A 17,614-nucleotide genomic window follows, 5' to 3' on the forward strand; every position below is an offset into this window, starting at 1 on the left:
GAACTTTAGTGGAGGGAGAGGGGAAACCAGAACGGACGCAGCGGAGGACAAAAAAAGGTGGTGGAGGTTTAAAAAAGATGTAAAGGAGCAACTGGAGTAAATACACAAATCATAAAAGACAAAGGGGGGGAGGGGTGCAAATCCCTATATGCACTTCAAATGACATATAATTTGGGATTATTCTAAGTTCACTAGTGGTCTAGGCAGCCTGAGGGCAGGCAATATGCTGAAAAACAAACCCACTGTGGCCACCTCCAGCAAACACCTGCATTTTGAAACACTTGGGCTCCTCCATTCAGATCCAGAGCCCGAGCTCCACACCTGAACTCCAGCCACCACTTCCTTCCCAGCCTCACAGCTGCCAGCTTTCCCTGCCTTCCAACCCATGACAAATGCTTGAGGGTTTCCCTGCACACCCTGCCACTGCCACCTGCCTCTGCTCTCCAAAAACAACCTCCAGCACCTTGCTGCACCACAGTTACCAAAGGTGCCAATTCCCCCCTCAAGGCAGCTCTGACTGGAGGCAGATTCTTCTCTGAGCCCTCACTCAGCGCCTCCACCTTTGTACATATAAATGCTCCATCAAAATGCCACTTTTCCCTCCTCTTAATCTTTTCATCATGTTTGCCTGGTGACTTTGCCTCACTCACTTCAATGAGCTGACATCTGTTCTCATTAGCTATTTTACTGCTACCACAAATAGTGTTTTCCCTTCCCCCAAATCTGTTGTATCTTGACATGAAAATTTTGAGCTATCTTGGTACAGACGTTTTTTCACTTAGTTGTCTAGCACAATGGGAATGAGATTTTGCTGAGAAATTTCTAGACAATAATACAGACTTCATATATACACACACACATATGCCTGGGAATGCATGGAATAAAGTGAAAAGCAGTAATGCAAACGAGATGCATTATCCCATTTTCCCTACAAAGTGCACTCAGGCACCCTTCTTTTCTTCCAGAAACACAGAAGGAGCAACAAAGATGGGACCCTAAAGCTTCCACAAAACCCATTACCCACTTTGGGAAGCAAACCACTGATTTTCAAGTAGGTCCAGAAGATGAAGAACCTCTCAATGTGACCCCAAATGTTAGAATCATAGAATAACCTGGGCTGGAAGGAGCCCACAAGGATCCATGAGTCCAACTCCTGTTGTGCCATGTGTGAGAGGAAGGATCAGGTACAAACCTGGGAGGAACACGGGCAAGCAGATGAGTCATTGCTTTAACTGGAGAGACCGAGAAATGAAAAGCAACTACTGAAGCAGGGACAACTTGTACAGGGACTTAAAAGGAGGGCACAAAATTACTTTATCATGTAAGACACACTGCCAAAAGGACTCAACTCAGGCAAAGCAGAGGCCTTGCAAGGGTGATTTCTGCAGTGGCATTTGGGACATGCCGAAGAGACTCAGTAGTCTGTCTAAATATGCAAAGAAAGGAAGACAGCAGCTGGTGAGGAAGAAAACAAAGGTCCTGGCTTCACATGGCAAAATAAATTTTAAAATCTGTTTCTGACAGCTGTGACTCAGAGGAGAAAGTGATACAAAATGCTATCACTTGCTGTTGAGCCTGAGGAATCAGTAGTCTAACAAAGAGAAGAAAAGTTCCCAATTTCTTATCCTTCACTGGCAGAAGGAAGTTTTTACTGGACAATAAGCTCCAATCCAATGATTGAATTCAGTAGAATGAAATGGAAGGCATAAGTGAAACAATGAATAGTTTGGCATACTAATTAATAAATAACACTTTAATATGACGTGATTGGACAGCTTAAAGACATGGAGTAAACATGCATGAAGTCTGATCTATGGAAGTGTCACATTTTATTTGCCTTTGGTCAGACCCTGCAAAGAGGCAAGACCATCCATAAGTGCAATTCTTATTCTTGGTTTATGTTTGGGTACCAAGAAGGGAGGTACAGCACAGATGGAAGAAAGAGCTCCTGATGCACATTTTAATGGTAATTGTGTACTATTTTCACTATGTTCACCAAGACATATTTTGGTTTTTTATTCTAGTTGGATTTAAACTTCTAATAAAACAGACTGCAACTAGGTAAATGTTACTTTGGTTACTTATAGAAAAACCTCCGAAGTGTTTACATTTTGCTTTGTTTGGAACAGATTCTAATATATGATGCAGTGCAATGTTGCTGGAGCACAGGTCTGTAAAGTACAGAAACAATATATCTAAAGCAGTTTATCCTATTGCCTTGAGCTGGATCAACCGCACTTTGCCCAACTCAGTATGTTATTAATCTCCAATAAAGGGAATTCCACAATATCCCACATCTTCCTCCAACATCTAACCACTCATTGTTCTCCCAGCATCTCCAATGTTGCATCATTTTTTTGTCTGCAGTAAAGTTGATTTCTCTCCATTGTTGCCCCAGTGGCCATAAAGAACAACTTATCATTCCTGTTCTCTTTCACACAGCTTTCTGAACTGAAAGAGTGGTAGCATGACCTTCCTAAAGCCTCTCCCTTCTACACTAACATGAAATGAGTTTCTTTGACTCTTTGTGTCTTTTTTCTTTTCCTAAGCATCTTATTATCCTTGTTCTTCCCTGGACAGCCTCTAATCTGTATACACTTTCCTTCGGGCACATGATGTGAGGTTTCAGGAAGGAAGATTCAGTTTAGATCTTGAACCTTTCTAAATTTAAAGACCTGATGTGAAAAAACCAGATAGGTTATCAAGGGACCTGTAGATACCTCCATGCTGGACAAGTCCCAGAAGAGATGAGAGAGACATCCTTCATTTCACAAAGGCACCACAGGTACTGCAATCCCACCAACTGGCACAGGAACATACGTGACGGTTTTGCAAGGCTGCCCCATCCCCACCACTCTGCCCAGAAGTGCTGAAACCAGACACAATCTTCAGGCCCACGCTTGCCAGCTCTGACAAGAAATGGAGTGATTCCTTGGCATCATGTAAGACTTGCCTATTTTTGCAACAATTTCACCTCGCTGACTCTAAGTTTAACTCACAATTACCACACAACCATGCTCCTTTCTTCCCTGCAGTCCCTCAGCAGCTGCTCTCAGGTATCCCATTTCTCCATGCCTCAACCTGCACCTCTCAACATCCCAGTCTGTACCAAAAATGCCATCGTGTTGTGTTTCCGACACTGGAACTGAAGACGCTTTTGAGTTCTGATACAAATGTGTGTATTTACTCTCTACTTTGTTATACATGTAATCATTACTATTAGACCCTCAACAGGATTCTGCTCCAGATGTCCTTTCAGTATAACAAGAAACCACTCTGGAAGAACACTATTTTGAGTAATTACATGCCCACTTAATGAGAACTCTTACAATATTTTAATGAAAAATCCACATTTTCTTCTGATTGCACTTATGGCTTGCGATACTGAGCAGTGAAATGCAAACACCTGCAGGGAGGTGGCACCTCACACCAGCACTTGCACACAGCAAAAATCTCAAGAATCTTCAGGTGAAAGCCCAGATCAAATCTTGTGTATTTTGAGGTCTGACGGAAGGATGAAGCTCAGGTTACACATCTGCCTAGCATGTGGGACAGTGATGAGCACAGCAGTGGAGAAGGAAAGGCACTGGGGAGTGTTTGGGTAAGAGACAGAGGAATTAATCCCATTTTTAAGTTGAGTTTCAGGCTAAGCATTCATGAAGAGACAGCGGACAAAAGTGACAAAAGAAAGCTGAGATCCAAAGTGCATTTTACAGGAATATTTAGGTTGTCAGGGAAAATGTCTAACACATTTGCTTGTTTCTCAGCAATCCTCAAAGTGATAATTAAATGAAAAATAACAGTTTCATAGGGGTACTCCTCCCTGTGTGGGAACAACTTTCACCAAATGCCAATTAGTGGTTTCCTGTTAAAATCGTATCAAGCTGGTTTTGATAAAGCTTTTTAATGAGAAATGGCTAAAGTATGAAAATTTCCCCCCACATATATTTCATATTAAATCCCAAAATCACATTACACAATCTCACATCTAACATTTTTTTTTGTATATAAAAATCTCTCTTGTACTTCATCATTAATTTCAAAAGAAATGTATTTACTAAATATTGAAATCACCCAATAAACAAAGCCTTAGAAAAAAGGCTTACAAAAGTAAATTATGTTGATGAAAGCCAGTCTTAATCAGTCCTTTTCAGATGCTCTCAAAACTCGTTTTTTGCTGATTATTTATTCATTCTTCACACATATGGCAAATTCAATAATTTTTGAGCAAAGAGTTGTCTACTAAATGCATCAGTGTTTCTGATTATTCTATTTGACATTAAACAAAGACAAGCAGTAAAATGTCAACAACAAATGTGAGGAGGAGATCACCTACAACTTCAAGACACCTGTTGGAATGAAATACCAGCATCTTGATCTGTGAGCACTGGTAATAATTTGATTAAAAAGAAAGTTAAGGAAACTTTGGAGAACAGATTTTGACTGCACCAGACTCAACACTCTTGGCTACGGTTGCTGGTTTCTGCCTCATGCCAAGCGACAACGTTCCTTCCAAGACACCCATTCCCATCCAGCCTTCTGCAGACACTCCTCATCCAAGTCTTCTCTCTTGCTTTTATTTGGGTTGATACACAATGTTCCATATCTGTTACATGATTTATGTGCCCTCCATCCTGATCACAGCACAACAAAACCCTGATAGCTGCTTACCATGTCTAAAACTTCACATTTACATTGGAGACACAGGTTCTCAACAAGTGTTTCAGAGTCCTTCAAAACCAAACTGTGCCACAGCACCTCTCCTTCCATATCTTGAGTGCTCAGACTTCCACTCCATGCTAAAGAGTGTTTCATTTTTATCTTTCTATAACTAAGCTTTGTAAGTGCTGCCCTCCCTCTGTGGTCTTTCTGGGTATGTCATTACCACATTCTCATTTGATTTTCTCCCCCCATGCAACAAAAATTTTGAGATCCTTTGTCTTCTAATCTGTATGACTTCCACATCCCCAGATTTTATCAACTCAGATTTTTGTCAAATGACCTTATTCCTAATACATTAAATGCTGCTGGTGTGTCCCTCATCTTCTAGAAATTATCTACCCCACTTCCCAGAACAGCAATGCTACCTGTGAAATACAAACTGGCTGTTTCTCTTCCGCAGTCATCTTGGCCATATTTTTCACCATCTAGTTCACGATTAGTCATTAAAAACAAGACTATAGCCCTGGTAAGCTCCTGCTCCAATAAATCACCCTGAACAGTAGTGAAAACACTCTTTATGTAATATTAACCATTTTTCTGGGGTAATGGCAAATCTCTACCATTACCCATTTGTATGATCTGGGAAAGCTGCTGGCAGAGAACCACAAAAGCGTACAAATCACCATCCCCAGAGAGCAGGAAGATGTGTACTGGGTGGCCCAGAAACACTACATCCAAAGCCTTCACCTTGCCTCCCTCTTCGTTAAATACCAGCTTCTTGTTGCTGTGTATTTCTAAGGCTTGAATGTGCTCAGTGCTCCCTTCATAACCTGCTGGGAAATGTTCTTTCTACTGCCATTGGACTCCAAAGGCTGCTTTTTGATCCAGGTATGCTTGTCACACCTCACACTTATTTTAGCAAAACACAGGTACTAGTAAAAGAAAGCCATGCACTTTGAAATTGATGGGCAGAAAAAGCAGGAAGTATATTTAAAAATCAAACCAAAAACCACAATTCAGCATTGTGAACCCACCCTACTTTGGCCAAGGTTGTTGCAAGCATGGCAAGTTAAATCTTCACGCCCTGTTATTCAGGTGGAATAATCTCTGAAGCAACAGCTCATTGAAAAGAGGAGAAGTTCCTCTTGCTCCTACAGCTTCTCTCAGTGATGGGGAAGTGAGTAATGGAAACACATCATCACAGACCACAGGGGCAGGTTTCTACAGGGCTCTGGTGACAACCAGCAGCTCTGGAAAAAAAGAGGAACAGGACACACAGGCAGGTTTTCACAGCAGAAACTATGCTTTTACTGTGAGGAAGAGTAAAAAGGATATGGACTTACAACACTGTGGAAGGAAGCTGTAATAATATCACTGTGGAAGTGATAATTTGGTGATTCAGGAAAAAACAAAACATCACCAAGGGCTGCACATAACAACTTTCAGAAATGTTGAAAATCTTCCTCTCAGAAAACTGTGATCACCCACCTTGTGTTTTGACCAAAGCAAGGCACCATGTACAGAATATGAAGCTCTGGGGAAAGAGCAGCCTGTGAGCCTGCACAGGGAGCACTGCACAGCCAAAATCAGACAGCACCCCCAGAGCCTGAGTGCACAGCACCAACATAAGGACAGGACACAAGGCAGGCTGGAACGCACACTCCCAGCAGGAGCCCAGCAGGGATGTAGCTCCTTTGCAAGGCTGGAAACCAAAGATGCTGTGGCTTGAATGATACGGTGGAGAGTCCAGAAGATAAAATGGGAAGTCTGGAGTTCAGTAGCCCCACGCCAAAAGCCTGCTCCTGGAGGAAAGACAAATGTTGCTGGCAGCTGGACGCTTGCAGAAGGGAGAGCTGGAACCAGGAAAACATGAAAAAACAAAGCATGGACCTGATTAGGAGTTTGATCAGGGACTGCTGGATGTGAGGTGTGGGAAATTGGACCACTACAGTGTGTCTTCTCCAGCTGCCTTCGCATACAGAATAAAAACATCAGCAAAATGCCAAGGACACACTTTCAATATTGCTTTTAATTGATGCCCGAGAGATTACTCTGACATTACCAGTCCTCTTCAAAATTCTGCATTTTTAACCATCATTCACAAATCATTTCTTAATAGTTGTTGCATGTGACTGTTTTCATAGTTATCCACAATATTCAAGAATCACAGAATCATTTAGTTGGAAAAGACCTTCAAAATCATTGAGTCCAACCATTAACTTGGACTGCCAAGCCCACCACTAAACCATGTCTCCAAGCACCAGATCTACATGGCTTCTGAAGGAAAATATCCTTCCCTGGGCAGCCTCTTCTAATGCTTGACAGCCTTTTCAGTGGAGAAACTCTTTCTAACATCCAATCTAAACATTCCATTCATGAGGGTGATTCAAGATGGAAAGTTACAGGGTCACACCAAGAGCAGGGCAAGAGCACTACACATGGAGTAAGATGGACACAAAAGCAGGAAAAATTAATTGCTGATTAAATTGGCTCCTACAACATCCTCAACAAAAGGTTTATAAGCAACAGGGAAATTATCTATTACTTATTATTTTCTCTTATTTATTACTTACTTAAATATTATTTGTTACTTACTTATTACTTAAATAGTATTGATTATTACTTAAAGGTCTTTTCCAACCTGTTGGTATTTGTAAAATCTGTTGAAAGAACTGATAAAACCCAGCTGAATGGTCAAACTAAAAAATTATTGACTGGATTCCCTCAGAAGAAAATGCTACATAATAAATGCAAATAAAAATGCATTAAAGTTAATGGCATTTCAAAATACTTTGCAGTTAAAGTTCACATGAAAAATAAAATTTAACCATATATATACTTCCAGTAGCTTGTGTCTTGCACAAAGGGGTTTATTTTCCTTTAAAAATTATGAAATCATGGTTAGTAGAAAATTTTAAAAATAGAAAGCTGGGCAAAAAGATGAAGTACTGTATCTTATTACTGGTTATCTTAATTAACCTATTTTTCAGATTATTGAAGTATTTCAATATATAAAAAATAAGGGTATCTGCCAGTGAAGCTTACAAATCACACCCAGCATCTTGTGCTCAAAGTGTCTTACATATGTAAATGTATGCGGACCCAAGACTCGGATTTCACAGGCAGCCTCTGCAGACAGAGTGATGAACTGTGTAATTTGCAAGGTGAAATCTATTTTATGTCCCTTCCAGATCCAAGGGGTCATTGAGCAAGCTGCTCCTCACTGCTGCGGGAGACCAATGCCAGGAAGTCTCGGCAGTGTTTCATAGGGGAGCTGAGGCAGGGAAGGATTCCAGCCCTGCATGGTACTGATCTTTCCCCACATTTTTGTCCTCTCTGCATGTATCACAAATCCCATGGCAGAAGAGGGCCTTTCTCTGAACATGCAGAATGGGGAGGGGTGCCTGGTCACTAGGTCACATCTGAGGTGTGAGGACCAACCTGCCCAGGAAAGGGGGGTGGCGGTCGCCTCAAGTGACACCATATTAAACATTCCCATTCTCCAGGCTTCAGCACTCGGGAGTGACATCAGGAGGAGACAATGCAGGACACATCCCAGGGGCTTACAGGATGCAGCTGCTGGTGGCATAAGACCTCGTATGCCAAGGTGTGCGACTGGGGGTCTCACTGTGACACCCCCCAGTGCCACCACTGACAGACACAGCTGAGGAACAGCAGCACCAGGTGGGAGCCAAACGAAAACGTCTCATGCAAAAGCAAGGGCCTTGCCAAATCCAATCACAGCGTATGCTGGGAGGAACTTCCCAAACCCATGAAGTCATTCTGGTCCATAATTAACTGAAAATTAATTACAGAATCTTGAAAAGAGCATAAACCAAAATGGGCCAGCATACCTTCATAGTGCAGTTGCTCACTCTGAATCTCTTCCAACAATTAAGCCTAGCATATGTCACTGGAGTTAAAAAAAAAGATAACAAAACAACAAACAAAATATGATTCCCAAAAAAGTTTTTGGAGTCCTACTTGCCAAAGGGGATATAGCTGTCTGCAGAGCTATATGTGCTAGAGCATGCACACATACTTTCTAGAAATGCGAAGGATGACTTAATGTGATACCTGGCAACTGCAGCTTTGCAGAAATTACAGGTTGCAAGATGCTTCTTATAAAATCAAAACAAAAACTGAGACAATAACATAATTAGGTAAATTAGTTGATGACTTGATGAATTATTTTCTAAAGATCTTACAAAGGATGTAAGAGCTTAGAAAATGCTCCAATTTTTCAGCAGACAAAACGAGGAGGTAAACAATAAAACTGCCAAATTATTTTGGCTGAGCATTCACATAAAGGTGTATTTTGCATCACTGAATTACATGTATTTTTTACAAGGTGCCTAATCATGGCATGCTGCCACTAGTCAAAATAATATTTTTTTTTTAATTTAGAAAAAAAATAAAAATTAGCATGCTGGAAAGTAGAAGATACGCCATCAAAACAAAACCGAAAGACTGCCAGAGTACAAAAGCACTCTATTTTACCATTTTAAAAAAATACTGAGAAAGAATGTCACCAAAAGAGAAAAGAAGAAAAACCCTAAGAAAAAAGATCAGTAGATTAATGGTAGATTGTGCAAAAACATGCTGCAGGAAACCTGGAATACTATTTCTCATTTCCAGTTTTCCTTTATAGAGATTAGTATGTTCAGTAAGAGCAGGAAGACAACCTCAAACCGTCAAATTACAAAATTTGCTTCATAACCCTCCTCTTTCTGTAAGTGGGAGGAGCTGGGTGGGGGCAGCCTGGGGTCCTTCACTCCCATCTGTACATGGGGAGGGTGGTGAAGGAGAGTCAAGTTCCTTTCCAGCCCATGGAAGACAGGACCCTGTTCCCTAATGCAACATTTCTTTTAGATCAACTGGAGGTTTGGTGTTTTTTTTTTTCTCTTATTTAAGAGGGGATAAAACATCATAGTTTTATTTCCAAGTGTAAAGTAAATGCCCCTGGTTCCAGCAACTTGCAGACATTCCAACCCTAAGATATGCAGATGACCATTTTGCACATCATCTTACTCTTATCTCTCATGACCCACGCACATCAGCACCTCTGATGGGATTTGTTTTTATATTTGCTTGTCTTTGGAGGGTGAGAGCTGAACTTGGTCCTACTCCACCGAGAGCACAGCACAGTGCAGTGTGTCACAGCTACGGAGAGTACTCTGCTGCAAAGAGAACTTTAAACTAAACTGCATTTATAAACTCCTTTTTCTCTAGCTCCTCACTGATCATACTACCTAATAAAATACTTGCCCGTTTTGCCCATAAATTCAAGCCAGAAATAGGTAAAAGCCCATTTTTACTGGAGTAATGTATATGCTTGGCAAAACCACTGACCACATGAAACTACAATAGACAATGTATCTTCATAATATGACCTTACTCATTCTCTTCAAGCTAATTATGAAAAAAAAAAGTTATTTAGTACCAAACCTTCGTATTTTATATGAAAATCACAGTTTTCAAATATGAAGTAGTATCTCTTTTTGCCATTTCCACCTCCATTTTTTGTGATGATCTCCACCATATCAGAAATGCCCTGCAACAGCACACATAAGATCCAAAAATTGCGATGCCGTGTCGCTCCTCTGTAGATGCCCAATGCAGAGCTCACCACTGGAGATGGATGGCCTAAGCAGAGAAAAATCCTTAAGCTCCCAGCATTTCCTGCCAGAGCTGGGCTGGCTCAAAGGCTGGAAAGTCCATCAGCATGATTTGGGAGCCCCTGAGGATCTCTAAACAGTAATGTTGCCTCTGGGCTGCAGGTGCTTTACCTCTCTCTGGCAGCCCTCCCCCCTCCCTCCAGCCTGCCCTTTCCCCCTTTGACCAAGTAGAAGGCACTGCAGTGCATGGAAATCCAGAACTGTTCCCCGGCCATCTCGTTCATGGCAGTGATGGAAAGACCTCCTTTATCACATTTTGGTTCCTTTATGCGGCATAAAGGGATCAAATCAGGAGTGAGAGTTTCACCTGAAATTTCTTTTTGTGATGAAAATCACTGAAGCAGCTAAACTGCAAATCTCAACTGCATGCCAGCTGTACAGTGCCGAGGCAGACTTGGCCTTCCAGGTCACAGAGTTACAGACATTAAAGTTGGGAAAAGATCTCTAAGAACATTGAGTCCAACTGCTGACCCGGCACTGCCAAGACCACCACTAAGCCTTGTCCCCATCTGCACATATTTTGAACGCTTCCAGGGATGGTAGTTCCACCCTGTCCTACCCACTTCAGCATCTGACCAACCTTTCAATTAAGATATTTCTTCTAAAATCTAATCTAAACCTCACGTGACACAGCCTAAGGTAATTTTCTTTCCTTCTGCAGCTTGTTTCATGTGAGGACAGAATAACTGATGAGCATCTTGCTACGCCCTTCTTTCAGGGAGCTGTAGAGAGCGATTAGGCCTCTCCTGAGCCTCTTTTCTAAGGAGCTAAACAACTCCAGCTCCCTCAGCCACTCCTCATCAGACCTGTGCTCCAGATCCTCCACCACCTTCACCACCCTTCTCTGGACTCACTCCAGCACCTCAATGTCTTTCTTGTAGTGAGGGGCCCAAAGCTGCAATAAACACAGGTCACGAATTATGATTTCCAGCAGTCTACTGACCTCCAACAAAAGAGAAGATTTTTCAATGCATTCCTCATTTACAGCATTCTACTCAGTATTTTAAAAAAAAAGGCAAAAAAAGAAGAAACCCCCTCTAGCTAAGTTGCCACCCTGCCTTGCTTTTCTGCAGAGGACATCACGTGAACACATCCTTTGAAACCAACCTGGAGATTACAGGGAGGTACTCATGACACTACAGACAAAGTCTCCCCTGCTGCTGTTTCCTAAGGTTCTCAAGCCCTGGGTTTTGCTGGAGCTCCACTGGCACCACATGGGGAACATCGCGGGGGGATGCCCTAGGATGCAGCAGCATTCTCAGCACTCCAGAAAGCTGACCTTCCTGCCGCACAATGATTTCCAGCACTAGTTTTCTGGGATGAAGGAGCTGCTATCATGGAGCTCCTGCTTCATCAAACAAAGGCCTTCTGTTTCCCTTGCTAGGTTGAACAGCACAGATCAAAACCAAGGGAACGCTGTCACCTCCCCAGCATGCCACAGTCTGGCCCTGTTTTCCCCTGGGAAAAGGAAATAAGGGGCCTGCAGTGCAACGCAGTATCTCAAATTGGGAAAGGGGTTGAAAGAGAGCCTAACCAGGCTACTCTCTCTGAAAAAGTAAGGTGTGACTTGTTTGAGTATTTCTGCCAGGAGACAAGACAGAAAGAAGTCTGGAAGGCAGAAAAAGGCAGCAGGCAGGAACCAGGATTTTGCACAAAACCTATGAAAGACAAAGCAGCTCAATCTGTAGAATTAAACTCAGCTGCCAGGAGAATAGGTCCAGGAGGACAAAAAGTGAATTTTGAGATAGGGAGGAATTAACGTGACCATGTTGCAATTTTCTGTACAGTGAAAACACTCGAAGGGAATTGCAGGGGAATCAGGGAATCGGGGGAAGGACCTGCAGCAGTATCCAAACCCCTGCTCACAGACATCATAAACACAGGCATGGTGGGAAAAAGGCATTTGTAATAACATTTACTGAGATGATGGTTTGAGACATGGAATCCACTGAAGCACAGCCAGAAACACATAGCCATTACCAAAGAAGAATTACAACAGAAATAAAAAAAAACTATTATAAATTTTGTTATCATACTGATTTCAGTGTGCTTTTGATAATTAGTAAGAAAACATTTTTCCTTGTTGCTGTTGGTATATGAACAATGCATCACATCTTTACAGTCACAGAAAAAAATCAATAAAAATGCTGAATAAACACCAAAGAAGTTGAGAAGTTTAACTATGTGCGAATTTGCTTTCATGATGGTGTAAAACGTTTTTCAGTATTCAAGAGAATGCCCTTCAAAAAAAACTAAAAAACCCAACCCCATGCAATAGTTGAAACCTTAACATTTTTAGCTTATGGTATTCTATTAAAATGACTGTCATCATAGAACACCCACTTTTCTTTTTTCTGGGCCATAAAATACGCACCTCCAAACCCCAATTTAGAATGACAATAGAGTTTATCAGCTATTAAGCACTTCTTCAGGATAATCCCACCTCAATACTTCTGAGATTATGCAGCTGCCAAAATTATAAAAAGGCTGCACATTTCCAATGTTTTCACCTAATCAAATTAAGAGACCAAACTACTAATATTCTGCTTACCTCCTAAATTCATTCCAGCTTGCAGACATTTCTGTAATCGACAGGCTGGGCAGTTCTTCCTGCGAATCTTATCAATTATACAGTCGTTCCTTCCCGCACACAGGTAATTGTGCTGGCCTGAATGAACCAAAAATAAAATGCATTATTAGAGGCTGTATTTACATAATTCCAATTTGTTCTTCTCTACTGTTTTGCACTCATTTTGTGATTCTTATTAATGAAGACGTTTCAAATTCCATTCTTTACCCTTTCCAAATGGTCTTGGTGAGTTGTAATGGGCCTTTATTATGAGCATCTCTTCTTTTTAATTCAGGAAGGAGTTTTGGTATCACTCGCAAGAGAGATCTCATATTTTTTTTTTCCTAAACAGGACTGGAATATTTCTTCTAGTATAAAACAAACAATTGGTTTTAGTTTTTTCAGATCATCTTGGGTGTGCTGTACCACAGAGCAGTCTGACATCTCTAAGTCTGGGTGCATTCTCATGCTCAAGAACTTCACAATATAAAGCAGAAATAGACAACAGAGGTTAACTTTCCCCATATACTCCACTCTCTTCAATCAGTTCAACCAGGCTTAAATCACAAGTGTAATATTTCATTTCTGTAAAACCCCACAGAAGCACTCCTGAAAAGACAGGAATTATTTCATGCAGAAGGGAACTACACGGCAACCAGGGAAACTGGCTGGCATTTGAGAACCTAGAGACTCAAAAGGCATTTTGCTCCACGGGAGGAACACAGCTGGAGCAAACCAATGCAGTGTCTCAGGCAAGGGCACTACCACATGGCCTTTTCAAAGCCTGGTGCTTGAATTTGACATGAAAGAATAAAGGAAGCCACGAGGGGTAGGTGTAGCATGACAGCAGAGCGAGAGGAGATTGTTTTAGCTGCCTTGATCCAGAGGTGGCACACAGGGATCTGGGGTGGCCAGAACAAATGTGCAGAAACCCCAAGAGATGTGCAAATGAAGATGAAGCCAATGTCCAAAGCAAGCAGCAGCCGTGGGAGAGGAGGGGAAGCCCTGGAAGAAGCCAGGAGCAGAGCTGCACTGGAATGGGCACAGTGAATGAAGATGCAGCTCCCTAAAGGGACAGAGCTGCTGTAGGACAAGGCATAAAATGTCTGCCAAGCTATTTTCCACAATACTCATATGCTTCTTAGGGAAAGATAAAGAGTATGTTCATGGGGGACAGGAGACCTGGATTCTGTTTTGGGCTCTTTCAGGAATTTCCCTTAAAACTTCAGCTAAGTCATTTTCTACCTCTGCATCTGTCTTCCTTTCAGCCTCACAATGTTATCTAGACAGTGAACTGAAATTTGGGAAGTTCCTCAAATCTCTTCTGAGCATCTCACACAAACAAAACTGATCTCATTTGAGTGAGTGAAGTCTTACTGTAGTATCACAAAGGTATGATCATCTAGACAATACTTTAGATGTTTAAAGAACAAGCAGATGAGCAAATAAGGGTTTTATTAAGGGACTTTACCTAGCACTGTGACACAGATGAAAAAGAACAAAACTTCAGCAAAATAATTCAAGAATAAGTTACACAAGGCATAAAATCAAGTTGTACAATATAGTGACAGCACCAGGATCTATCAGCTGGTCTTTAAGTAGGCCTGCTAAACAAGAAAAAGATAATGTTCTCAGCTAATCACAAAATGAAAACCTGGGTATCACACAATGTTTCTTTTGTGATGTGATCTATACAAAAACAGACACGAAAGAGAAGAGCCAACTTAATTCCTCATTATTTTTTGCTCTGAACTGACTTGAGCACATCCCCTAAAGAACCATCATGTGGACAGCATGAAAGTGACATAAAAGAAGAAAACAAAAGCATTTAAAATCATGATATACAGCATAAAGATGGTTTATATGTCCTTAAAAAATACCAGTATATAATCCTTTTTACTGTGGGGAGAAGGGAAAAATGGTTATTTTCTGCCAGGAATGCAGGTGCACTTGCTCAGTACTTGTACAATGTCCTTTGTACATCAGACTACTGCAATACCATTTTTAGGCTTCCACAGGCGGGTGCAGGCTATTAATAAGACAAGTCAGCTCCAACACTGCAAAATGAACCCCTTTGCAGAACTACCCTGAAGGCAGTTTGTGCTAAAAAAATGTATACCTGTTAAGTCAACATTTTTCACTATTGCTTTAAAAATCTAATGGGTTTAATAAAAAAGTCCTCATTTATGCACTCCAGGATAATTATCTGGGTTCATTTTTAAATCTTGTGGTAATGTTTGATTCCAACACTGTCACAATGGACTTCCTAAGAAATATTCCCGCAACAGCAGAATATTCCATAAATCACCCTTCAAATGCTTTAAGTAGCCTGCAATTATTGCTTTGTGACCTATCTACTCTAGATCAAATACTTTCAGAAAACATAACTTAGTAACAGTTCATCAAGTTTTGAATCATACATCTCTGAGTTCTAATGTATGGTACAAAATCTATCTAGGAAGTAAGGCAAACAGCAAATATCTTCTCAATTTTTTTAATTTCTAGAAATTCCTAAAAAACAACAGCCATCATAAAGTTTACATTAATGGAAGTAACTTGAAAACCCTTTAAAAAGACAGAATAGATCAACATTCCAACAAACCTTCTATGTAGAGTACAGCTATAAAATAATGAACAGTTTTTCAGTTAACATCTATAATAATAAAAAAAAAATTGGCTTCAGTCTTCCATGCAATCAAATATGGTACATTTCAAATAAAACCAGTTCCGTTAAGTAAGTCAGCAAAGCAAAGACACCAATAACAAATCAGTATGTCCCATTTGTGCCTCACTAAGGCCCCTCAACTTCAGAATCAAAACAAAACCCAGCATATCTGAAATTGATGTCATGTTCTCAGGACCTCCAGGGCTCTTCAGGACCTCAACAAGGTGATGGAAGCCATCCTGAAGCGAGGCTGATGTTTTTGTGGTGCGAGATCTCCGACTCCTGCAGGAGATGTATTGATCTGCCTTGTGCAGTTTGTGTTTAGCTTAATCCAGTTCTTTTTATCCCATTCAATCACCCACAAGTGGGCTGGAAAGTGACAGAGCAGATATTGAATTCTCATCTCCCATGTGGTAAATGCATTAAGATGAAAGTAATTTTTACTTATGCCATCATTAAGAGCACTTACACCAGCTAATTCCTGTTCTGTCTGAAATACAAAGACACTAAAGATGCAAGGAAAACTTTCCTGTTCAAAATAAGTAATGAATAGGTAACACACAGTTACACAGTTAAGGAGAAAGTGAGATCTTTTCTCTTAGCAGTAGAGCTAGGGGAATATTGAAGTTTGCATTTTCAAGGTTATTGTGCCACGACATACCACAGAATGACACAACCAAATGTACACACAAAAATGTTTCCAACTCTCTCACCTCCAAAGATTCTATAACTCCCTGCTTTTATAGGCTTGCAAAAGAAAACAAAAAGGAAGTATTCATGAAATTCAGTCTGCCTTCTTACTGAGTTTTCCTGAATAAGCAAAATTCAGCAGTAAAGGAGGGGAGGAGGAAAAGCTGTTCTTATCTGGCCTACGAATTACTGCCAAAATGAAGCTAGAGCAGAAGTTGTGCCTTTCCTCATTTTAAAACTCCACTCCAGTGACTGAGTCACCAGTCCTCAAAATTGACTTGCTAAGATGAACTTATGTATGTGTGCAGAGCACTGCTGCACTCCAAGGACTGCCATGCTTCCCTACAGGTGTGGCTGCAAAAGGAAATAGATGTAGATATTTCTTGTCAGTATTATTTCTGTTCCTATCTAGGGAAAAATTAGAAAATCACAGAAATTTCTGAAACATTGCACATGTTTTATCTTCCTCCTAAAAAATTCTTTTCCCTCCCCCCCCATTTTTTGATCAGGAACTGCAAGTCATTAACGAGTATTCTACATTTCTGCTCTCTTGCTAAAATAGCAACTACTATGATCAAATGTTAAATTTTGTAAAGAGAAAAGTGTAGCACTGGAAGAGGATCCAAAGACTGTTTAATTCAAGCCCACTCATGGAAGCACAGTAAGACTAGCTTAACACTTCGGGCAGGTTTTTAGCTTTCTTTCTATTTGCATTAAAATCTTCTGAGGAAAGGTATTCTGCAACTTCCATACAACCTACATGCCCTGTGTGATTAGGCTAGTGATTAGCCACCCTTGAAGTCACAGTTTTTCTCTTTGCATTTCACCCAAATGGGATTATTTTGTAACAGGAAGAGATATTCATACTCCTCCCATAGACATTCAGAGTAATAGATCACCACCTTCTTACAACAATCTCCTGTCTATCTAAGATTTATCTTCCCCATCTCTTTGCTGGGCTAAACAAATCCAGTTCCTTCAATCTTTCCTCATAGGACATGTTTCCTACAAGAAATTCTATTCTATTCTCCTCCAGCCTCTTTCCTAAAACGGAGCACATTTTTCTTGCTGAGTTTCACCATCACTAAGGCCAATAAAATGGTTATTTCCTGCATCTTGCACACACAGCAGCCCTGCTAATGCAATCCTGGACCAGAGCTGGCTTTTGACAATGGCATTAGGTTGTTGACTCACACTCACTTGTGTGTCACTAACGACCAGCTCCTCTCCTGGGGCACTGCTGCCTTCCACATGTTCTCTCCTGATTTTACCTGGACAGGCTCTCCTTATTCCTCTTCTAGACACACACACACACATCCCTGAGAAAGGCAAAGAAAAAGCCCCAAACCC

At 41.0% G+C, this 17,614-nt stretch overlaps 1 protein-coding gene across 5 annotated transcripts in view; it reads right to left on the reverse strand.

Moving 5' to 3' along the window:
* NR3C2 (nuclear receptor subfamily 3 group C member 2) overlaps positions 1-17,614 on the reverse strand; it is a 190,074-nt gene that overhangs the window by 37,419 nt on the left and 135,041 nt on the right. For all 5 annotated transcript variants that reach the window (XM_014254799.2, XM_088056146.1, XM_014254800.2 and 2 more), the window contains exon 4: positions 12,892-13,008. In XM_014254799.2, coding sequence (XP_014110274.1) covers positions 12,892-13,008 — 117 coding nt within the window. The remainder of the gene's footprint in view (positions 1-12,891; positions 13,009-17,614) is intronic.

The sequence above is a fragment of the Pseudopodoces humilis genome, chromosome 6, assembly GCF_049639895.1.
Source record: "Pseudopodoces humilis isolate 2021_Gansu_Grassland_sample_001 chromosome 6, ASM4963989v1, whole genome shotgun sequence".
Taxonomy (NCBI): Eukaryota; Metazoa; Chordata; class Aves; order Passeriformes; family Paridae; genus Pseudopodoces; species Pseudopodoces humilis.